The 19338-nt window shown below is 46.2% G+C and overlaps 1 protein-coding gene across 3 annotated transcripts in view; it reads left to right on the forward strand.

Moving 5' to 3' along the window:
* Nucleotides 1-19338, forward strand: part of SH3PXD2A (SH3 and PX domains 2A) — a 308394-nt gene that overhangs the window by 125260 nt on the left and 163796 nt on the right. For all 3 annotated transcript variants that reach the window (XM_019555887.1, XM_019555886.1, XM_019555885.1), the window contains exon 5: nucleotides 10867-10958. In XM_019555887.1, the coding sequence (XP_019411432.1) occupies nucleotides 10867-10958 (92 nt within the window). The remainder of the gene's footprint in view (nucleotides 1-10866; nucleotides 10959-19338) is intronic.

Here is a 19338-nt window from a genome sequence, read left to right on the forward strand (position 1 = left end):
GTGGAGGGGAAAAATGTATTCACAAGGACTCTTCCTGTCAGACATTTGCTCATCCAGAGTGGGTGCAAACTGCTGGAAACCTCAGCCGTTGCTGGGTAGGAAGAGCAGCAAAGATATTTCATTGAAATCCTTGTCATCCAAAACATCTGCCTGAGGAAACTGGATAAAACATGTGATAAAAGTCTTATCTCATGAGATCAGGCGTTTGATGCAACAATTAACACAGTGTCCGACTAATAATGGCCAACTGGCTATCTTTAAAACTGCGTGCTCGTACTGTATCCCCAGCATTCTTCATTCAGACAGGAACCACAGGGGATGCGTGCAGTCAGAAATAATGTCATGGGTTCACTGAACAGACGCACCATCTAGAAAGTGGTAATTTACTCTGGGGGGTGCCGACATGACCCCTGACCTCCACGAACTGGAAGCTGGTTATCTGGGCTACCATTGTCTAAGGAGCAGACAGCTCGGTACTGGGTTAGGGTTACATCACTGGTCATGTCTGAGGAGTATATCACAGCGACAGTTGTTGCAAAGATCATTAACACTGAAGTGCTGTGACTGCCGCAAGCCATCCCTCTCATTACGTATTTAGTTTCTTGGAGGAGCCTGTTCAAACCTTCACTGCCTTTTCGTGGAGCACAATGAGCTTCCTTCATTTCCAACAGACTTCTCATTTATGCAAAAACAGGTTCAAGTCAGTAAGGGGCAAGTTTAAAGCTGTGGCTCAGTTTAGAAAGGCCTGTAGAAGTTTGCTGGCTTCTCCTAGGGGAGGCTTTTTATTTAATCTGCTTTGCTGGCATGTGGTACCCTCTGCATCAGTACTGCACATTCAGCTAAAGGTCTCAGGATCTCCACTGGCCACTGAATGGTCCCCTCAAACACGTGGAGCTCATGAAGTGCCTTCAAGAGCACATCCAGTTGCAGGCTCCCATAAGAGTCTTGCGTCCTAGTCATGGGCAGAAGTGACACAGTGGAGGGTCTGTCTCGGAGCTGATGCAGCCATGATCCTGTGGTTCTTAAATCCCACAAAACAATAGAGATCGATAGCAGTACTTTGTGCTAGACCATACAGGGCTTTATGCATGGCGGCCAGCACCTAAATAGAGAAGAGAAGGCTGAGCAGGGATCTGGTGGCCATCTATAAACTTGCCAAGAGGGACCAGCAGGGAAAGAGAGAGACCCTGTTCCCCTGAGCACTACCAGGTGTAACTAGGAATAATGGCCGTAAGTTGACTGAGAGTAGATTCAGACTAGACATCAGGAGGTGCTACTTCACGGTCAGGGTGGCTAGGATCTGGAACCAACTTTCAAGGGAAGTGATGCTGGCTCCTACCCTGGGGGGCTTCAAAAGGAGGGTAGATAATCACCTTGCCGGGGTTGTTTGACCCCAGTACTCTTTCCGGCCATGGCAGGGGGTCGGACTTGATGATCTGCTCAGGTCCCTTCCGACCCGGCCAACTATGAAACCATGAACATCTGAAGTCTGCAAACCTCATGAAAATGAAGCTTTTGTTTGAACATTTCTGGTACTTCCTATTTCCATTCATTCAGGGTATGACCATCCTATGTAGGCAGGGCAGGGAGATGCAGAGGGGTTTGGAAATGATAAGGGAAATCAAACACTTCAAACATCAAGATCATTCTTGGGTGGTGCTTTGGGAAAGGAGACCATATTAGGATCTAGTCAAAAAGAGTTTTTCATTGACTTCAGTGGTCTCAGAAGTTCAGCTCTACTTGGTTGTTTCATGTGTGGGATTTTTTTTTGTTTGTGCAGTTGGTTTCTTTTTGTCGATATTGGTGTTTACTTACCTTCACTAGAGATCCCAGGGCATAAGGTTTTGGATCCTGTGACCCATGCAAACCTGAATGGTAGCACTACCACAATTTAGGAATTCCCCAGTATGAAGATGACCAGTACTGCTCAGGTTCTGTGAATCAGGAGCCTAAGGACTGGGCAGGATCCAGACATTACAGGGAGGTGGAAAGACTTTGTGGATAAAACAGTATTAACTAGTATTAAATGAGTGCTATGTACGTGCTTTCCATAGACTTCGAAGAAACAAATTCAAGTCCAAAGAGGTTGGAAGTGTTAACTGATTTCTCATTTCCTCCTTTCTCAGCACTCATATTAATTCAAACAATTCAAGAAGCAGTTTCCCACCTGTGCAAAGGGTCTGCACGATGGGTAAGCAGCACATCAGTCCCACTTTGGCCATCCAAATACTTTGAATGGGATTCAAGTGGTGGAAAGCCACACATGGGTGGAATTTGCTTTTGGGGAAAAGGCATGTAGATACAGAAACACTTTGAGTGATTTGGGAAATGTTGAGCATGGGTGAATCTGACCTGGAGGGCATCTGAATAGGGATGTTAAAATAATCCCAAAGGCTATTGTCGGTTGTCCGCAGCAGCAGCGCCAATGAAGTTGGTAAGTCTCATTGCAGAGTTGGTTGAGGCTGAGAGTTCACTGTGGTCTTTGCCAGCTGAGCCCGTCCCCCACCATTTCATCTGTCCTGGAAAGAAGCTGTTCAGAAAGGCCCTGACAAGTGGTGATAAGAGCACTGCAACTCCTTTTATCATTTGGGTTTGCAAGCAGTATCGTCCACAACTGGAGGCTTTGCACACTTGAAGTGCAGGTCTGAGTTCTTTTTCCCCCGCTCAAAGAAACAACGAAATCCAGGCAAAGCCCCTCCAAGCATTCGCATGGAGAACATACCATGCAGGGAGGTCTGTGAAATGTACTGTACTGCCCTTGAAAACCGTCTGAGCTCACCAACACCGGACTCCCACGCTGCCCACGACCAAGCAGACCTCCCACGGATCCTGTGAGGTTTCCCTCTTTCATAACAGCTCGGGGAAACTGCTGTGATAATTAGGTCAGTTTTTGGCAAGACAATAAGAAACATTTAAGAAGCAGTGAAAGGAGAAGGGAATATTTTCAGTGCCTTTTCTCATCTCTGAGCACAAGCTGTAGCCCTCTGAAGGTTTTGCTGGTTACTTTGGAGCGAGTAACCGGCCAGATGAGGCGAGCTCTGCCTGTAAACATTTGTTACCCACTGGAATTGATATCTCTGGATGGTTTCCCTCTTGGAATCGCTTTCATGTGAATTGAGTTCCTCTGGGCTCATCTGAACCAATTCCCTTCTTGATTTTGAGAGGCTTTTGCCAATCTGAAATAAAGAGCAACTTCATGGGGTTGCTATGCCAGGGGCGATTTATTGAATAAAGCTTCTAAACTTTGGTGGCCAAAATACATCTCTCTTGTGAGTGTGTATCCAATACATACTGCCCCTTGTGAAGAAATGACCTCTCTGTCCTCGCTCATAAAACCACTGCACTCTCCTTATTTAACCCTCCCTGAAAAAACACAGACCACTGCTTCCAGTCTTGGGGGGCAAATGTTGTGTACTTGGGGCCCTATCTGGGAAAGCAGCCTCTATATCAGGGGAGCAGTTAGGCATGTGCATTAAGTCCTGCTGATGTAAGTTAGTGCTGTCCAGATCGGGGAGGGGGGGTTCCCTATACTGAATTAAATGGAACCAAGTCAAATCTCCTCTTTCATCACGCCGTAGACAAAAGTTAGAGCTTGTTCAGAGCTTAGCACCTACCTTGGAAAACGCTGGTGTTGTTTTTTGGACATGTCCGCAAGTTGCAAGATCAGAATTTAAAAAGCAAAACAGGCTTTCCTCTCTTTTGCTCCTGTCCATCCTCTAGTCTCTATTCTGGTCTTTCAAGCCATGTTGCTACTAAGACCTCTGTTTCTGGTTGTGTCTGTAACAGTCAACTTGTCCTCAAATGCAAAATGATTCATAGTTAGGTCGGGAGAGAAACTGTGAAATGTGCTCAGGAAAGGCTCCAGAGATTTGTCTTCAATATTTGTCAGCATTTCAAAAACTAGGAAAATTTAAATCAAATTCTAATAATAATAATTAATAGTGTGCTGACAACATGTCATCTGAGCGCTTGAGTTTGCACTCAGTACTTCTTTAATGTGTATTTTCCTGCACAATTTCTGAGGCTTTTAAGAAAGCAAACTAAAAAACAGAAATCCCTTCATTAACATTTCTGTGAGACATCAGCAGAGTTGGACCCATCTCAAGCAGCAGTCCTCAGCCTATTTGTACTAGGACCCATTTTAAACATTGATGGCCAGTCCTGACCCACAGCCCCCAGGTCCTTCCAGTGCCCCTTACTCCTGACCCACAGCCCCTGGCCTTGCTGGTGCCCCTACTCCCAAGCCACTCACCCCTGGCCCTGCTGGTGACCTTACTCCTGACCCATAGTCCCTTCCCCCCCAGGCCATGCTGGTGCCCCTTGCTCCCATTCCACACCCTCCTCCCCCCCAGCCGTGCCAGAGGGGACCCACAGCTGCCCCCTCCCACTGGGGCCTCAGTGCAGTGGCTGCAGTGGCTCTGATTCACGTGGAGCGAGTCTGGCCCCAGCACGGGTTGGGGAGGGGCTTGTGGCACCCCCGCCCTGGGCTGGGGCTTCTGCGCTGCCCCAGGCAGCCTGGTCACAGCCCCTCTTGCCCCCCGAGCAGTTTCTCCCAGGCGCCCTGGCCCCACACATATGGGCACCAGAGGTCGTCTTCCCCTGTGTGGGCCAGGTGCTGGAGGGGGTGCACCGCAGGCTTTGCTAGCTGGTTTCCGTTGTTGTCAGCAGGGGAAAGGTTGGGACTCAGGAACCAGGGCTTCTCTTTCAGCTGAGGGCAGTTGGCTATAGAGGTCACAGACCCATCTGCGGCTTTTCCTCCCAACCTTGTTCATACCTGCACCTGGCTACTCCGGCACGTCCCTGGCCCAGTACTTTCTGCTTCTGCCTGCCTTGGCTTCTCATCCCAGGACTAGTCTCCTGAGCAGGCCATTCCCAGGCATCCCCTTTCCATAATGACTCCAAGTCCAGTCTCCCTTCCCAGGCTTGGCATCTCCACCTGAACCCCCACCCCATCACCTCCAGGCATTCTCAGTGTCCCACTACCTGGATGCCTCCTCTGATCTCCCACCCAACTTTGTAGTCCCAGTTTCCTTCCCTGAGCTCTTCAGCCAGACTCTGGGCTCACTCCCCAACTTACCATCTGATCCCAGTTTCCACTCCGTGTGGGCCCCAGGTCTCCCCACAAACTCCTAGAGCTAGGCTCATCCCACTCACACACTCCTTGCCCTGATAGACTCCCCCCTACTCCCAACCCACCTCCTGTCCTCTGTGCATTAGCATCAGAGTAGCATCCTCCTCCATGCTGCCTGGAAACCAGCAGGGAGCATATTCAGGGTTCAGAGGAGACAGGCTTTCTTCTCAGCTCTGGTCCCCAGGACCCCATCAGCCTCCCATGGCCAAGGAGGGGTCTAATTAGCCTCTGCAGCACTGTACTAGCATGCAGAGTTGCTCTGCAGGGATGGTGCATATAGCATTCGGATAGCATACAGGAGCTAGGTGGGGGTGAAGCATGCACATAGGTGGGATCTACAGAGCATCCAGCTGCCAAACTTGGACAAGACTTTATTGAGCACATGTGCAATCAGATGAAAAAAGCTCAGATGAATTTGGGCAGATTTTCATGGGGGTACAAGAAGCACATCCCTGGCAGCAGGGTGAACTCCTAGCCAAATGTCAAGCCTCTGCTTCAAAGCATGCGTGGTGCTGAAGGGTCTCAGAAAAACTGAGATAAGAATTCCTTCAACCTGAGCAAACAGGTCATCCTTCTTCCACCTCATTGGGAGAAACAGCTGATCTGGCTCCCCTGAAAGTTTTAAAAAAATCATCCCCAGGTAGCTGCTGGTCTTGGAAAATGTCAGCCTGAAAGAATAATGTTAGGTAAAAAAATAAAAATGGAAAAAAGGTCTTATAATTGGAAGGATTGAGCAACTTTAATTTTATGCAGTGCTGTCATTTTCTATATTTAAACATGCATGTTTGTGGGGATGGAAGCACACACATACCCACATGGATCTTATGTCCCTGTGGGGTTGCTGCTTTACTTTGCTCTTCATCCTATCTTTGCTTCTTTCAGCGTTGCCCCTCTCCTGCCTGCCCCCTCTCCTGTCTTTTTATTTCAATCACTCTTTATTTGAATGCTTGCTTTCTGGAAGTCTTTTCATAGAATCTGATGAAGTGAGCTGTTGCTTTCAAAAGCGTATGCATTTCTGAATTAGTGTGTAAGGTGCACCTCTACCCTCCTTCTGTTGCATGCACACATTTCTACACATGCATGTGCACACTTCATGAAACGTCCCGGCTGTAGTGCATTCCCCCACCCTGTGGCTGTTTTTGTATCATGCTAAATTGCACTTCCAATGAATTCCAATGATAAGCTTCTGTCTGGGCACAGAGCCGTTCTGTGTTTCCCATGTTGCATCTAACGTGTGGCCTCAGACCCAGTGATAGCGAACAAACGATAATGCTTTCCTTAAATCACGCATATCCAGTGAACGATAGGCCATGATCTAGAAGCAACTGCTGTATCGGTTTCAAGACCCTTTCCAATATCATTTGAGTTTTTCATGTGCATTTTTCTCAAAACTGCCTCGGAGAGAATCCCGGAGCTTTGCAGGTTGGAGTGCAAACATGACCGTGTTGCTCCAGAGGCCCCAGCTGTTTGAGTGGCACAAGCAACATGGTGCTGCCTTCGCTGCAAAGAACAGATGACTCTGCTATTCCTGACCACAGCCAGCAAGAACTGAATTTTACACACTAATGTTTGTCTCTCTTATGGATGCTGGTCCCCACTCTGTTTCTAATGACATAATTTACATGTTTTCCAACATCTAAGAAGAGTGTCAATCAGCCGTGTGCTTTTCATCCTCTTGCTAGCTGTTTTCCTCTCTCTCTTTCCCCCAAGATCCTTCCCTTCCTTAAGCCTATCCTATAGCCTTTCTTTCGCTCTGTTGTATCTTTGTCCTGGAAGTGACTCCCTTCCTCCAACTGCTGGAATCTGGCTTTTTCCTATTGCGGTGTGATAGTCATGGCTAAATGTGGCATTGCTGCTTCAATGCTCTTTTTGTTCACTGCCTGAAGTCTCATTAGACTTGGGTTGCTAATGGGTGGAGTGTCGTATGTTTGCTTAAGAGAGCTATGTGTGGCAGTGAACTGGTCTCCCAGTGCCCAGACCTGAACTACCCGAGCATACACAGCTTTCACCCCCCGTTACCCCATGCATTCTTTGAAAGCTGTAAAGTGGGATTACAAAGCTAATGAAAACAGACTTCCAACAGGATCTGTGTTTCCCCGTCAGCAGAATGCTTATGAAATGTCCATTCTCCCTGCAGCCAGGACCTACTGGCTTTCCTTGCAGATGCCCACAGATTGTCAGACACAGGATGATAGATTGCAAGTTGGGGTTTGAAAAGCACCCCCGCGGTGTAGGGGCTGTACGCACATACTGCATCATTCTCCTACATTCAAAGATCTACCTGATGCCCCCGTCTATCCTGAAGCACCTACTGTAAGTCAGTGGCAGAAGGGCTGAATATCCTCAGCTCATATGGAAGTGGAGCCCACTTCTGTAGGTGTTTGGTGTTTGGAGCCTGCTAAACAGACCTCTGGGGCCAAGCGACATTTGGATATTTAGTAATAATTACATTTCCTGGTTACAGTGGCTATCTCTGTCATACTAACTTCAATGGAAATGCCCTGTGGACCGCTGTGAGATTGAGGGTACAGTTAGCAATAGCTTTCCAAAATGCAGAACTGATACTAGTTAAGGGCACCTCTATGTGGTAGCATCCTCAAGTGCTCCATGCTGCCCCAGGCAGGCTGTTCCCCAAGACAGCAGTGTAGCTGCATATGCCTCGTATTTTGAACAGGCTAATTAGCACAATTGAATGACTGCCGGTTAGCCTGTCCCCATTGCTTTAAATTAGTCTCTCTGCTGTACTATATGGACACAGCTGTTTTGCTTCTGGTTTGGAAACAGGCTTTCTGGAGCAGTACAACGTGCCCTACAGCACCCCAGCAAAATTGGAAAGTGCCCTCTCTCTGTAGTTTAAACCTGGGGTTCTCAACATTTTTAAACTCAAGGCACCCTTCAGTGGACTCAAGGTGCCCCTCAGAAAACAGCAGCTCTGTATTTTCATTTGCTTTTTGACTACAGAAAAATAATAGAGCAGTTAGAATCATAGAAAATTAGGGTTAGAAGAGCAGGTCACATCTTGGCCATCCACGTGCTCCAAGCAGGACCAGCCCCAACCAGATCCTCGCAGCCAAGGCTTTGTCTAGCCGGGTCTTAAACACCTCCAAGGATGAAGTGTCCACCACCTGTCTGGGTAGCCTGTTCCAGTGCTTCACCGTCCTCCTAGGGAGAAAGTCCTTCCTAATATCTAACCTCAACTTCCCTTGCAAAAACTCAAGAGACCAGAACAAGGCAGAATGTTTTTGACATTATGAATTCCTATTTGAAAGCTCTGGGTTTATCTTGTGAATCATGTTTGCACACCCAACAGTGCAACATTGTGTTTCATAGTTGGTAGGGTTGGAAGAGACCTGAGCAGATCATCAAGTCAGGGTTTCCAAGTGCCCCAGGGTGCTGCAGCACCACGGTAGAGAATCACTAACCTAAGCAATACACAGATTGCATGGAAAGAGATTAAATGACTTGCCAAAGATCAAAGAGGAGTCAGTAGTAGAGTGAGCACTGGGTCTCAGGAGCCGATGGCCCCCAATCCCTTGCTTCGTTCAGTAGAGTGCATTACCTCTCTGCAGGGCTCTATCTCTTGCCTGAACAGGGGAGGTAAATGAAGTGTTGAGTTCATCAGCCCTTTGTGGGTCTTTATTATTCCCATTTTGTGGTGCAGTTGAACAACATAGCTCTAACTCAGATTTTTTTCCCCTTTGGATGCAATCCAGTTTCGTAGTGCTACAGTGACTGCTATTCTGAGGCAGGTATTCTGTCATCTGTATAATAGTCCAGGAATGTTTTTTTGCTTGTAGAGAGGGAGAATGAGGCTGGGGGAAAAAAAGCTTATTTTTCTTCTTAAAAAAAGCCATCACACATGAACAGTGCAGCAGCAGGGGTTGGGGTGTCTCTATCCCAGAACAGACATTTGGGGTCCTGTCTATTGCCGTTCAGTTTTGTATGCAACACCTTGAAAGACCTGTGAATACATTACCTATTTGTTCCCAGCGCTGCAGTAACAGGGCTGTTTCCAGTTTGTGCATCCTCACATTGCTTCCTTATTGTAAGGGATTACTTTTGCTCCTTTAGTGACCACATGTTTTACCAAGGCCATTGTCATTGGATCCACAGATATGCTGGAGCCAAATTTAATCTCCCTACTTCCACATTTTGAATGTACCTCACATAGAAAATGCACAGCTGCAGGTTCCTAGGAAGCTGTATCATCTGAAATGTGGACCTTTCCAAGATAGGGATATAGACACTGAAGGTAGCAAGCTGGAACTGCGGGAATGCAATATTAGATCAGCATTTGTAAGTGGTTCACCATTTCCTTGCTTCCATACAGGAGAGATGCTCGCAGAAATAAATTCCAGGTCTCTGAGTTCAGTTCAATGCAAAACATGACTGCTAAACACATTGCACTGCCCTGGCCTCTGGTTTCAAACATGCCCCGCCATGTTTGTGTGACCAAGGTAAATCAGATCTGTCACCACTTAGTTTATGCTGGTTGTGATCAAACTTTTGGCCCTGTGGACCAGATAAGGGATGCAGGGCTGATCAGTGAGCCCCAGGATCAGGACAGGGGGCTCTGCACTCTCCCCCCAACACCTGCTGGGGTTGTGGGGAGCCCCACAGGCTGGATGACACAGTGCTGATGGCTGGATCTGGCTTGCAGGCCAGGGGCTGAGCACCCCTCGTCTGTGCCCATTCATCCAACCATGCCCATGATTTAGTGCATGTGACTTTCAAGATTGTCCAAAAGGGAGGTGAGGTCTTTTACCCTGTTTTCAATGGATGTAAGGGCCAAGTAGTCTTGTTCTCTAGAAGAGGGTTGCCTCCTTAAGGGCCTCATCATCAGTGCTATTTTTCTATGCAGTCTTTTTCCATAGGACCTTAATTCCAACTCCTTGTTCTGCTGCCCACTTCCCTAAGTCCCTAAATCATGTGTGAGCTGATGCTTCTGCACTGGCAATTACCTGGGATGGATGTTTGATCTCCCCAGCACCAAGCCATGGAGCCTGGAGAGCTCACTTTGAACATATGCTGGCCTTTACCTCCTCCATTTGACTGCTTTCTTTCCAGTAGACTTAAATATAATTGCGGTTGCCCAACAGATTGTACTGATTGCTGAGCCCAGTGAGCACTGCATACCTGTACCATGCAGAGAGCATCTTTATGCTGAACCCTACAGTAAAGGGTCCTTTGTGCCGCAGCAATCACCTCTGTGCCCTTCTTTCCAGCCTGTTAATCATTCTTTCTTTCCTATTAACTTACAAGGAAATGCCTTGTGCTTCTACCCTCAGTAATGCACAAAGGAAAGGCTTACGGACAAATAATTGTGCTAGAATAACAAAGGCTGAATTTGCAGATTATCATTATTGTAATTTAGTTGTATACAACCCAAGGTGCTGGGCAAACACATAACAAAGAGAGAGTCCCTGCCCCTTTATAATGGAACAGGATATAAGGTGCTGGATCAGAATTTTGCCCATGGATCCAAAGCTAAGCCAGCCCTCCCTGAGCCCCTGTGCTTGTCCAGATACACAGTATAATTTTGCACTCAATGCCTTTCACACACTTTTTTTTCAGGTGTGGATCCAAGCAGGGCACTTTTCTGGCTTCTCCCCTTTTCCCGGTTAAAATTGTTCTGCTGAGATGCTCCCAAAATTTGCGCTTGCCTCTGTCTTGCTGAAGAACATGCTTGTAATTTTGATGTCTCTAAACCCTCCCCTGCTTCTTTTCCTTTCTAGGCACTGGTCAGGCTCCCTCCTCACATTTCACAGTGCGATGAAGTTTTTCGGTTCTTTGAGACTCGACCAGAGGACCTGAACCCTCCAAAAGAGTAAGTGCTGCACTGTGGGTCTTCAGTCTCACAGTCCCTTTGTTTGCAGGGAAGCTTGTTTGGCTTGATTACTTCCCTAGAGGGGAGAGCAGATTTTCTGGCTCCCTGGGGAGCGGCTTGGTAAGCAGGTAAAACTTAAGGAGGATGCACGTGGCGAAGTTTAGACGAAGCTCCCAAACCAGTCTTGTATCCATGTTTCTGGAAGCTCCCTGTCCACTCTTCCATTGTTTCTTGTTCATAGTTATAATGAAAAAACCGGTCCCCGTTGGCTAATTTTTACCTGATTTCTGTCACCAAGGAGGCATTAAGTTCCTCAGAGCATTGGCTCAGCAGCAGTGGGAAATCCTGCCTGTTAGAGATCAGCTAATAATTACCAGCTGCCTCTTTCAATGTACTCCATCCCACAGATGCTTGGTGGCTTTATTGGAGTCCAAGTGTGAATCTGGTCCATGTCTCTGGAGAATTTATTTTCTGGAAGTGGGAAGCGAAAATGAAGTTGTGGGGCAAGTTCCTGTTTCTGATGGAATAGACAGGTTGATTTGCTACAGCTAAAATTCGGAGAACTGGCTCCTTTGATTCATGGTAGAAGGATGCTGACTGCTTCTGACAACCACCAGTATTTGGTAGCACCAAAACTGTGTCTGATATTTCCTCTTCTCCTATTTGCTTATTATTCACCAACTCACCACAGCGTACACAACTTTGTATCAATGGGACATTTACCTCCTAATGGGATTTTGACCTCTTTTACTACACTGAAACTAGCTTGTAAACCACATCAGCCTAATTTGCTGTCAGCGCTGTTTGTGTGGTCATTTTGGATAGGGTCAGAAAGTATTTGAGGCTGGTTTAGATTCAGAGTCAGTTCAGCCAATGTGAAACCTAACGCGGAGCTAACTGAAGTCAGCGGGAGTCTTGGATGAGCTTCAGCAGGCATTGGTTCAGGTTCCCAGTTCCTGGTTCAGTGCGGAGGACTGCGATGTTTGTAGTTTAAGAGCCGCATTTTCAAAACCATGACTTGCTTTCAACACTGGAAATGCTACAATTACTCAGCCAAGTACCGTATATACAACCAACCCCTTTTTTTCTCTCTAGCTTTATAGTTGGAGACCTCAAAAAAGGAGCACCCCATTCTTTTTCCCTGGGTCTCTTTGAGAAGTATGTCTGTGCTGAACAGATAAAACAGGATGGTACATTCACTGTTTAGCTGTTTGCCCCATGGTCAGAAAGCAACATAGGAGGGTCTCCCCATGATAAGGGGATTATTGCACGCTAAACTCAGTTCTTTTCAAAGAACCCATGCCTGCACAAGCATCAAGTGCATCCTAAAACTCATGTCTCAGCTTGAGAAGTATTATCCCTATTTTACAGATAAACTGCAGCACAAAAAAGTGAGCTTACATGGGGAACCAGTGGCAGGATTTGAAATAGAGCCAAGGGACCCTACCATTAACCATGAGCTTGCACAGCTCTCTGTGAAAGGTACTGATATGGTCGCCATCACTGCAGTATCTGAATGCTTTATGATCTTTACAGTCCTTCTATAGCAGAGGCTAAAGTATCTCAGCTGGTACCAGTATCTTATTCCAACATGGTAATAAATTGGAAAATAGAGGGGGGGGGACACCCCAATTGAATCTCATTTCGCTAGTGTCTGCAAGATATTAAATCTAGCTGAGTTTAAACAAACCTACCTCGTCTTTTGTAAGCAAACAGATCCTGGGGAAGGTGTCTTAGGTTTCTGCAGAGAGCTCCTCACAAAAGATATATTGTTGAGAGTGGAGATCGGTCCCTATTAAACGACAGTGCAAAAGCCAATGGAAACAGAACAGTATTTTTCTTCAATGAGTGAAAGGCAAGGGGAGGAGATCTGTGACTCACCGGCCCATTGTGTGGGGTCCAGACCACAGACAAATCCACAGAGAATCAGAACCTCAGCTGTCATCATACATGAAGAGGAGCAAATGTCTCCTCTCCTGCTCCCACATCATGCCCTTCAGTTGTCTTCTTCAGGAACATTTCAGTGAGCCCTTGGAGTTGGTATTACTCAGGACATAACATCGTAATTCTCTTCCTTGGGCTTTCAGGACAGACACTGTTTAGAGTTGTCATTGGTATATGAACAACCCACAGCAAACTATGCCAATAGACTGTAAGTGCTGCAAAGTCAAGCATTGTAAATTTAGGAAACCCGTACAACATGAGTATGTTCCTTCTGTGCCTTTGCATTAAGACAGCATCTTTAATTGCACGGGACAGCAGCCTCACTCAGCTGAGGTTAGTGAGACTGGATGATGTAGTGCTGAACTCAAAATGAGCGTGTAACTCACCTGCCTGCAATAGTTTAGGAACAGCAAGTCTTGCTTCTGTCCAACTGGTTGAAGAGAGGACCTGGGAGGTCCTTTCCAACCCTGTGGTTCTATAAGTTAGGCTGCTAAGGGCATTTCAGTGCTACATTGCTGGTGCTCTCAAAATTGAGGTGATGTTCTAGAAAACAGCCTCCGGGCAGCAACCCCTGTGGTACTCTGAAGTGTGCAAGAGGCCAAGGTCACAAGATCAGCTGTAGTAGGCACTCCCAGGATTACTTCTAGGTTTGGTGGGAGAAATGTTTTCAAGTGTGTTTTTCCCTGAGAGCCTTGGACGTGCAGTGTAGACATACTTGAAGGCGCTTAGGTGGCCAAAAAAATGTCCCATTGACTTAAGCGTGTCCTAGTGTCAGATCCTATTCTACTTATTAGGCACCTAAGTGTGATGCTATTCCACCTGGCTCAACTCCTTAAAAACTGTTTCTGCACCTGTGTTTGTATCATACTCCATCATCTTAACCTTAGGACTAAGTCACAAAAGTCAACACAGAGGAGGACAACCCATCCCTCTTTGGCATTAGCGGTTTTTCAGGAGCTCAAGCAGCGTGAAATAGGGTCGTTCTTAGGTGCCTTGAGAAATGGATTTATGCATGGCTTTACAGCATCAGGGTCAGTCAATGCAGTCATTCCTCTGTGGGGTTGAGTTTGGGCTCCCTTTTACTCACATTATGTCTGAGTCAAGTCGGTAAAGAGGCTTGCTTTGAGTTGTGAAGATGGGGGTGTAAATGGTGTAACAGAACAAAGGGCTCCACCTATGCTAGCTAGCAGAATTAGTCTCGTAACTACATCCCCCCACGTGATCATGGAGGTAGTGAAAGTGGGTCCTTAGCACATTCAGCTCTTGAACGTGTTAATGATAACACTCAGTGCAAAGCGGAGCAGGGACCGACATTCCCAGCATTCCTTACCCAGCTGTGGGGTGGGTGCTATCATGCTTTCACCGTGCAGGCAGAGCAAAACCTTTGAACTAGAAGTTTTGGCTGATAAGGAAGGGAGGAGACTGGTTTTAACTGTTTAGTCTTGCAGCGTATGGATGTGTAACTTTCAAGCAAATGCATATCTTGTGTCAATGCATGAATTCAGAACTTTTGCTGCACCTGCAAAACCAGATGTGAATCGCTATTTAGTTCTGTGAATGGCTGTGTCCAATAAGGAGTAGAACGTCGCATCGTTAATGTAGCATTTATCTTGTATTGAAGGAGAAGAGACAAATTTTCCTTCTTCCATCATTCTAGATTAATATAAATGCCTCCCTTTCGAAGGCTACTCAGCCATAGCTGGTAAGTCATTATGATAAAAATGGCAGTACTAATAATAAATTAACCTTAGGCTACAGTTTGTGAGCTGAATTCAGGTGTGAGCTCAGGGGTTTGTATCAAACAGAAACAAACTCTTATGACACTATTTTTACCCCAAAGAACAGAAATCTGAAAAAAGTAAGATTTCTATCATCCTGTGTGTTGGAAATTGCATATGAACTGCTGTTTCCCTGAGTTAACATGAGCCTGGGTCATAACAAGAATCAAAGCTTCACATAACAGCTCTCTGCCTTCTGGTTTCGAGTCCAACGTGGAAAGCAGGTTCAGAGCTGGGAATTCAAGCCCAGAGATCCTAACAGGCTTGAATTACAGATTTCTGGTTTTGGCTCACAGACAAGTATTTGAATTTGTAGTCAAGTTTCTTATCTGAAAGCATTTTCCTCTGAGACCTATAAAGGACTTCATGAACAATATCAATTCAGGAAAGCTGGGCAGCATTTTAAGTAAGCGATATAATTTTTAAGGGGGCACAAATATATAATGTACTTCTTAACTAAAGCCCATGTAGTAAAGTGCTGAGGCAAAGAAGGGATGTAACAAGAGTTTATTGATCATGTCTTCATTGCATATATGTTAACATAGACTTCGGCACCATCAGAGTACTGGAGCTTGATGATTGGGGTCAGGGTGGCCTTGGTTTTGGCTTCTAGTTGGCTGTAGCCTATGCTGACGTGGAAGCAGACCTTCAGGCAATCATCAACTTCTTTACCAAGGCATACAAGAAAATGGGACTGACATTTAACATTCAGAGGACTAAGGTCCTCCATCAACAAGCTCTTAATGAGCAGTTCCCAGCTCTGGTAATTCAGATTCACGGTGAGACTCCGGAGAACGGTGAGTATTTCCTGCACCTTGGAAGCCATCTCTGGCAGAAGGCTGACCTCGCCAGAGAAATCCAGCATCGCCTCAAACGTGGAAGTGCAGCCATGGATGTCTGAGGAACCGGGTGGTTGAAGATTGTGACATCAGATTCAAAACCAAGTTCATGGTTTATCAAGCAGTTGCTATCCCCGCTTTACTGTTCGGAGTGGAGACATGGACAACGTACAGGAGATGGCTCAAGTAATTGGAGAAGTACTATCAGTCCTTTGAATCCAGTGGGAAGACGGATGCACCACTGTTAGCATCCTCTCGCAAGCAAACACCACGACCACAGAGGTGATGATCATCTGACATCAACTTCGCTGAGCTGGCCACGTCATCCGGATGTCTGACTCCATACTCCTGAAACAGTTTTATTCTCCCAGCTCAATCAAGGCGTACGCTCAGGAGGAGGGCATAAAAAACACTCCAAGGATGTCCTCCAGGCCACCTTGAAAAAATGCAACATCAGCATTAACTCCTGGGCGACTGTGGCCCAGGACTGTCCCAAATGGAGGAAGGGTCTGCGGCAAAGATATCTGTACTTTGAAACCTGATGACAAGAGGAGATGGAAAAGCGGGAGCGGCAGAAACAGTGTTGTGGATCGAATCAAGAATCCAGTCACCCAGCCCGCGTGGACACACATGGGCTGTCAATTCCAGATCAGCCTCATCAGTCATCTTTGGACCCACAGATAAGACAGTCCTGGAGGACAATCATCCGCAACTGTGAGGGATTGCTGTAGAAGATTTTAATGTAGCATTTAAACTCCAAGTGTCTGGTGCTAGGATGCCATAGACTCAGTGTAAAACCCAGGATGGGATTGCCCATGAGCAGTGTTTTCTTTGGCTAACACAGACACTTGAAGGGTCTAATAACTAACATTACTAAGCTAAGGAGCCTAGGTATCTCCCAGTGTTAAGACTCAGTGCCTTCAGCCAATAAGTTTTTCCTATCCACAAACATGATAGTATTCAAATCTGATTACTGTTGTCATATACCTATAGCTCAATTTGTACTGTAACATGAATCAGTTGCTACTAAACAATGACATGTCAGCATTGGAAGAGTGTAATGTTGCTGCAATGACCTTGTCTAGCTGAAAGTTTCTCGGTCACACAACATGCAGCTCTGATCCATTATTCAGTATTATGCTACGGTTTTTATTCCCCTGTAGAATTCTGTTTCCCAAACTACTCAGGGGTTGTGTCCCTGTACGGGCAGGTTGTGCAGAACCTGCCACGTGAAATGTGCTTCTCTTGCTTATTGCGATGCTTGTGGCACTGGCCTTCTTGTGTTGGGGTTTATACAGCATGATCCATCCGTATGTCAGTCTCTTTTAAGCTCCACACCTAATGAAGATGCATTGAGCTGGTGAGGCAGTGGTGCCCTAACCCATGGCTCAGGGCAGCCAGTTCTTCTCTGACATCGTTTGCAGCCAGAGGAAATTAAAAAGTTAAAATAGGTTGACAGAGCAGGTTGTGACGTTGCTCTCAGCGTATGGCTGGGAGCAGTAACTTTTCCAGAGCATATCATTTTCTAAAGCGTTCATAAAATAGAGTTGAGAACACATATGCAATTCCACCATGGCCCATTTTCAGAAGTGACTTAGGAACCTGAGGTTAAAAATGTCAGTAGTGCCTAAGTCACGCTAAGGGCTCAATCCCTTTGATTTTCAGTGCGATTGGCACTCAGTGGGGTTTTCCAGTTTAACTATATTAGGAGCCTGAATTATTTTTAAATATCTGACCCCAAGTCTGTGAGTGACCCCTGAAAATGATTTTTGTCTCCAAAGTCACAGAAGTGCTTTTGAAAATTGTAGCTGTAATCAGGCAGGATGCCAGTTTCATGGCGCTCATCGTCCCGGGCCCGTATGTGGTGCCGATTAGCAGCTGACACTCTCTGTAATCTGAGAACTGGTGGGACAAGCATAAGACACTTGGGCTGGCTTTCACTGACTCGTATTTTTATGATCTCTGATAAGTCGTGAGATGGAAGATTGTTATCTGAAGTTAACTGCCACAAGGCAGAGGGATGAAACACTCTCCAAGATGGGAAAAATGGGAAATAGCAAATGTATTATCGGGACTCCTCGAGGCTGGTCTCACATGGGACTTTCCCCTCTTGTTCACAGTCTATAAATGGTTTGGATTAGAACATCAAAAAGGAGATATTGAAGTGGTAATATTAACAAATAATGCAATTTTGCTGAGAGAAGGATTTAAATCTTTCTGTTACAGGGCCAGTAAATGAAAAATGGGATTAAATGCCGATAATATCAAATAATACAGTTGGGGGGAAACCAGAACAGAATAGGTTCAGCAACAGCAAAACCCAAAAGGGGGGATGGGTAAGAAAGTTCAGATTTATAGTAGACGTTCTTACTGTCGTACAACGAAGAAGTTAACTCAGATTGTGAACATATTGCATTTGTATCTGCTAATTGTTTCCTGGCAAGGACACGGTAGTGCCAGGAGAAGACACAGAGTATAGAGGAGCAAAGTGAGTTTTATGCTGGGCCTTCTGGGTCGGGAGTGAAGAGAGGGGTGATGAGAGACCGTCCAAATTGCTGTCCCTTGTTTTACTGTTGACAAAGCAGGAGGGGCTTGTTTAGGACGCATACACTGTGATGGATACCAGAGGGATCCCACTCTCCGTTCTGCTACAGCCTTTCTGGACCTATACCAGCGTCAGCGAGATCAGAATCAGGGCCAAGTGCGTTTGTCTTCCCGGAGTGAAAGAGCGAGCTGGCTCATTGGGATGGCCGTGTGACCCAACCCGACTACAGAGCGAAGGTCAGTGAGCCTTCAGCCAAGAAACCTGCCGGACAGACCTGTTGGCATAAGAGGCCTTTTCCTGTCCTACGTACTTTAGTCATATCCTTAAAGGAACAATCAGTGCCGATAACCTGGCGATGCCTAGTCATAGATTACAAAGCCCTGGCTTATGCTTAACTTCACCCATACAATTTTCCCTTCAGAGGAGTGTGATTCAGGCGGTAAAGCAGGGGATTTGGATTCTGGGCCCGGCTCGCTTACTGACTTGTTCTGTGACCTCGGACAAAGCACTTAACCCCTTTAGCCCCTTCTCACCCATCTGTAAGACTGTGGAAATGATCCTTTTCCTGGGAGGAAGGAGTTGGGAGACTTGACTCCTATCTGTAAAGTGTTTTGAGACCCTCATATTAAAGGAGCTCGATTGCAGGGTGAAACTAGAGATTAGCAATTACCATAATGATATTTTAAAAATCATCAGCTAATCCTGGCAGAACTGTCACCTCTAAAAGCTGCCAGGAGAGCGTGCTCTGTTATATCGGAGTGTGCAAAGGACCACAACTATTCAGCAGGCAGTAGTGACAACAGGGCATAATGAGGCAAGATGGGAAAGGCACCAAAATAGCTGGTTTCAAAGCTCATCAAATACAAGGTGCAAAACCACAAGAACAGGCTTTCAGATTGTGAAGCACATCAGGCAACCATCACCCTCCAGCTAGCAGTTCCTGAAATATTTTATCCAGCCAAAGCAATGGCTTCTAAATGTCTTGATTTAAAGTCAGCAAAACTGATTTACAGCACAAGAAAGGGATGGGCCTCTTTCAGGAGCCCTGTAATGAAAGCACGGTGGTAAAAACAACTGCTTCCTTCCATGGAGCAGGAAGATGAGCCTGAATTCATGAACACTTGTAAACTTGTGGAGGTTGTCCTAGAGAAGGGTTGTTATTTCTCTTCATGCTTTATATGATAAGCCTGGCATTGTGGAAAAGGGAGAGGGATAGGGACTTCCTCACTTTTTCTGGCTTTGTGTGGGCCCAGGAAGATGTGAACTGCACATGT

The sequence above is a fragment of the Crocodylus porosus genome, unplaced genomic scaffold (genome assembly GCF_001723895.1).
Source record: "Crocodylus porosus isolate Cpor-Errol unplaced genomic scaffold, CroPor_comp1, whole genome shotgun sequence".
Classification (NCBI taxonomy): domain Eukaryota; kingdom Metazoa; phylum Chordata; order Crocodylia; family Crocodylidae; genus Crocodylus; species Crocodylus porosus.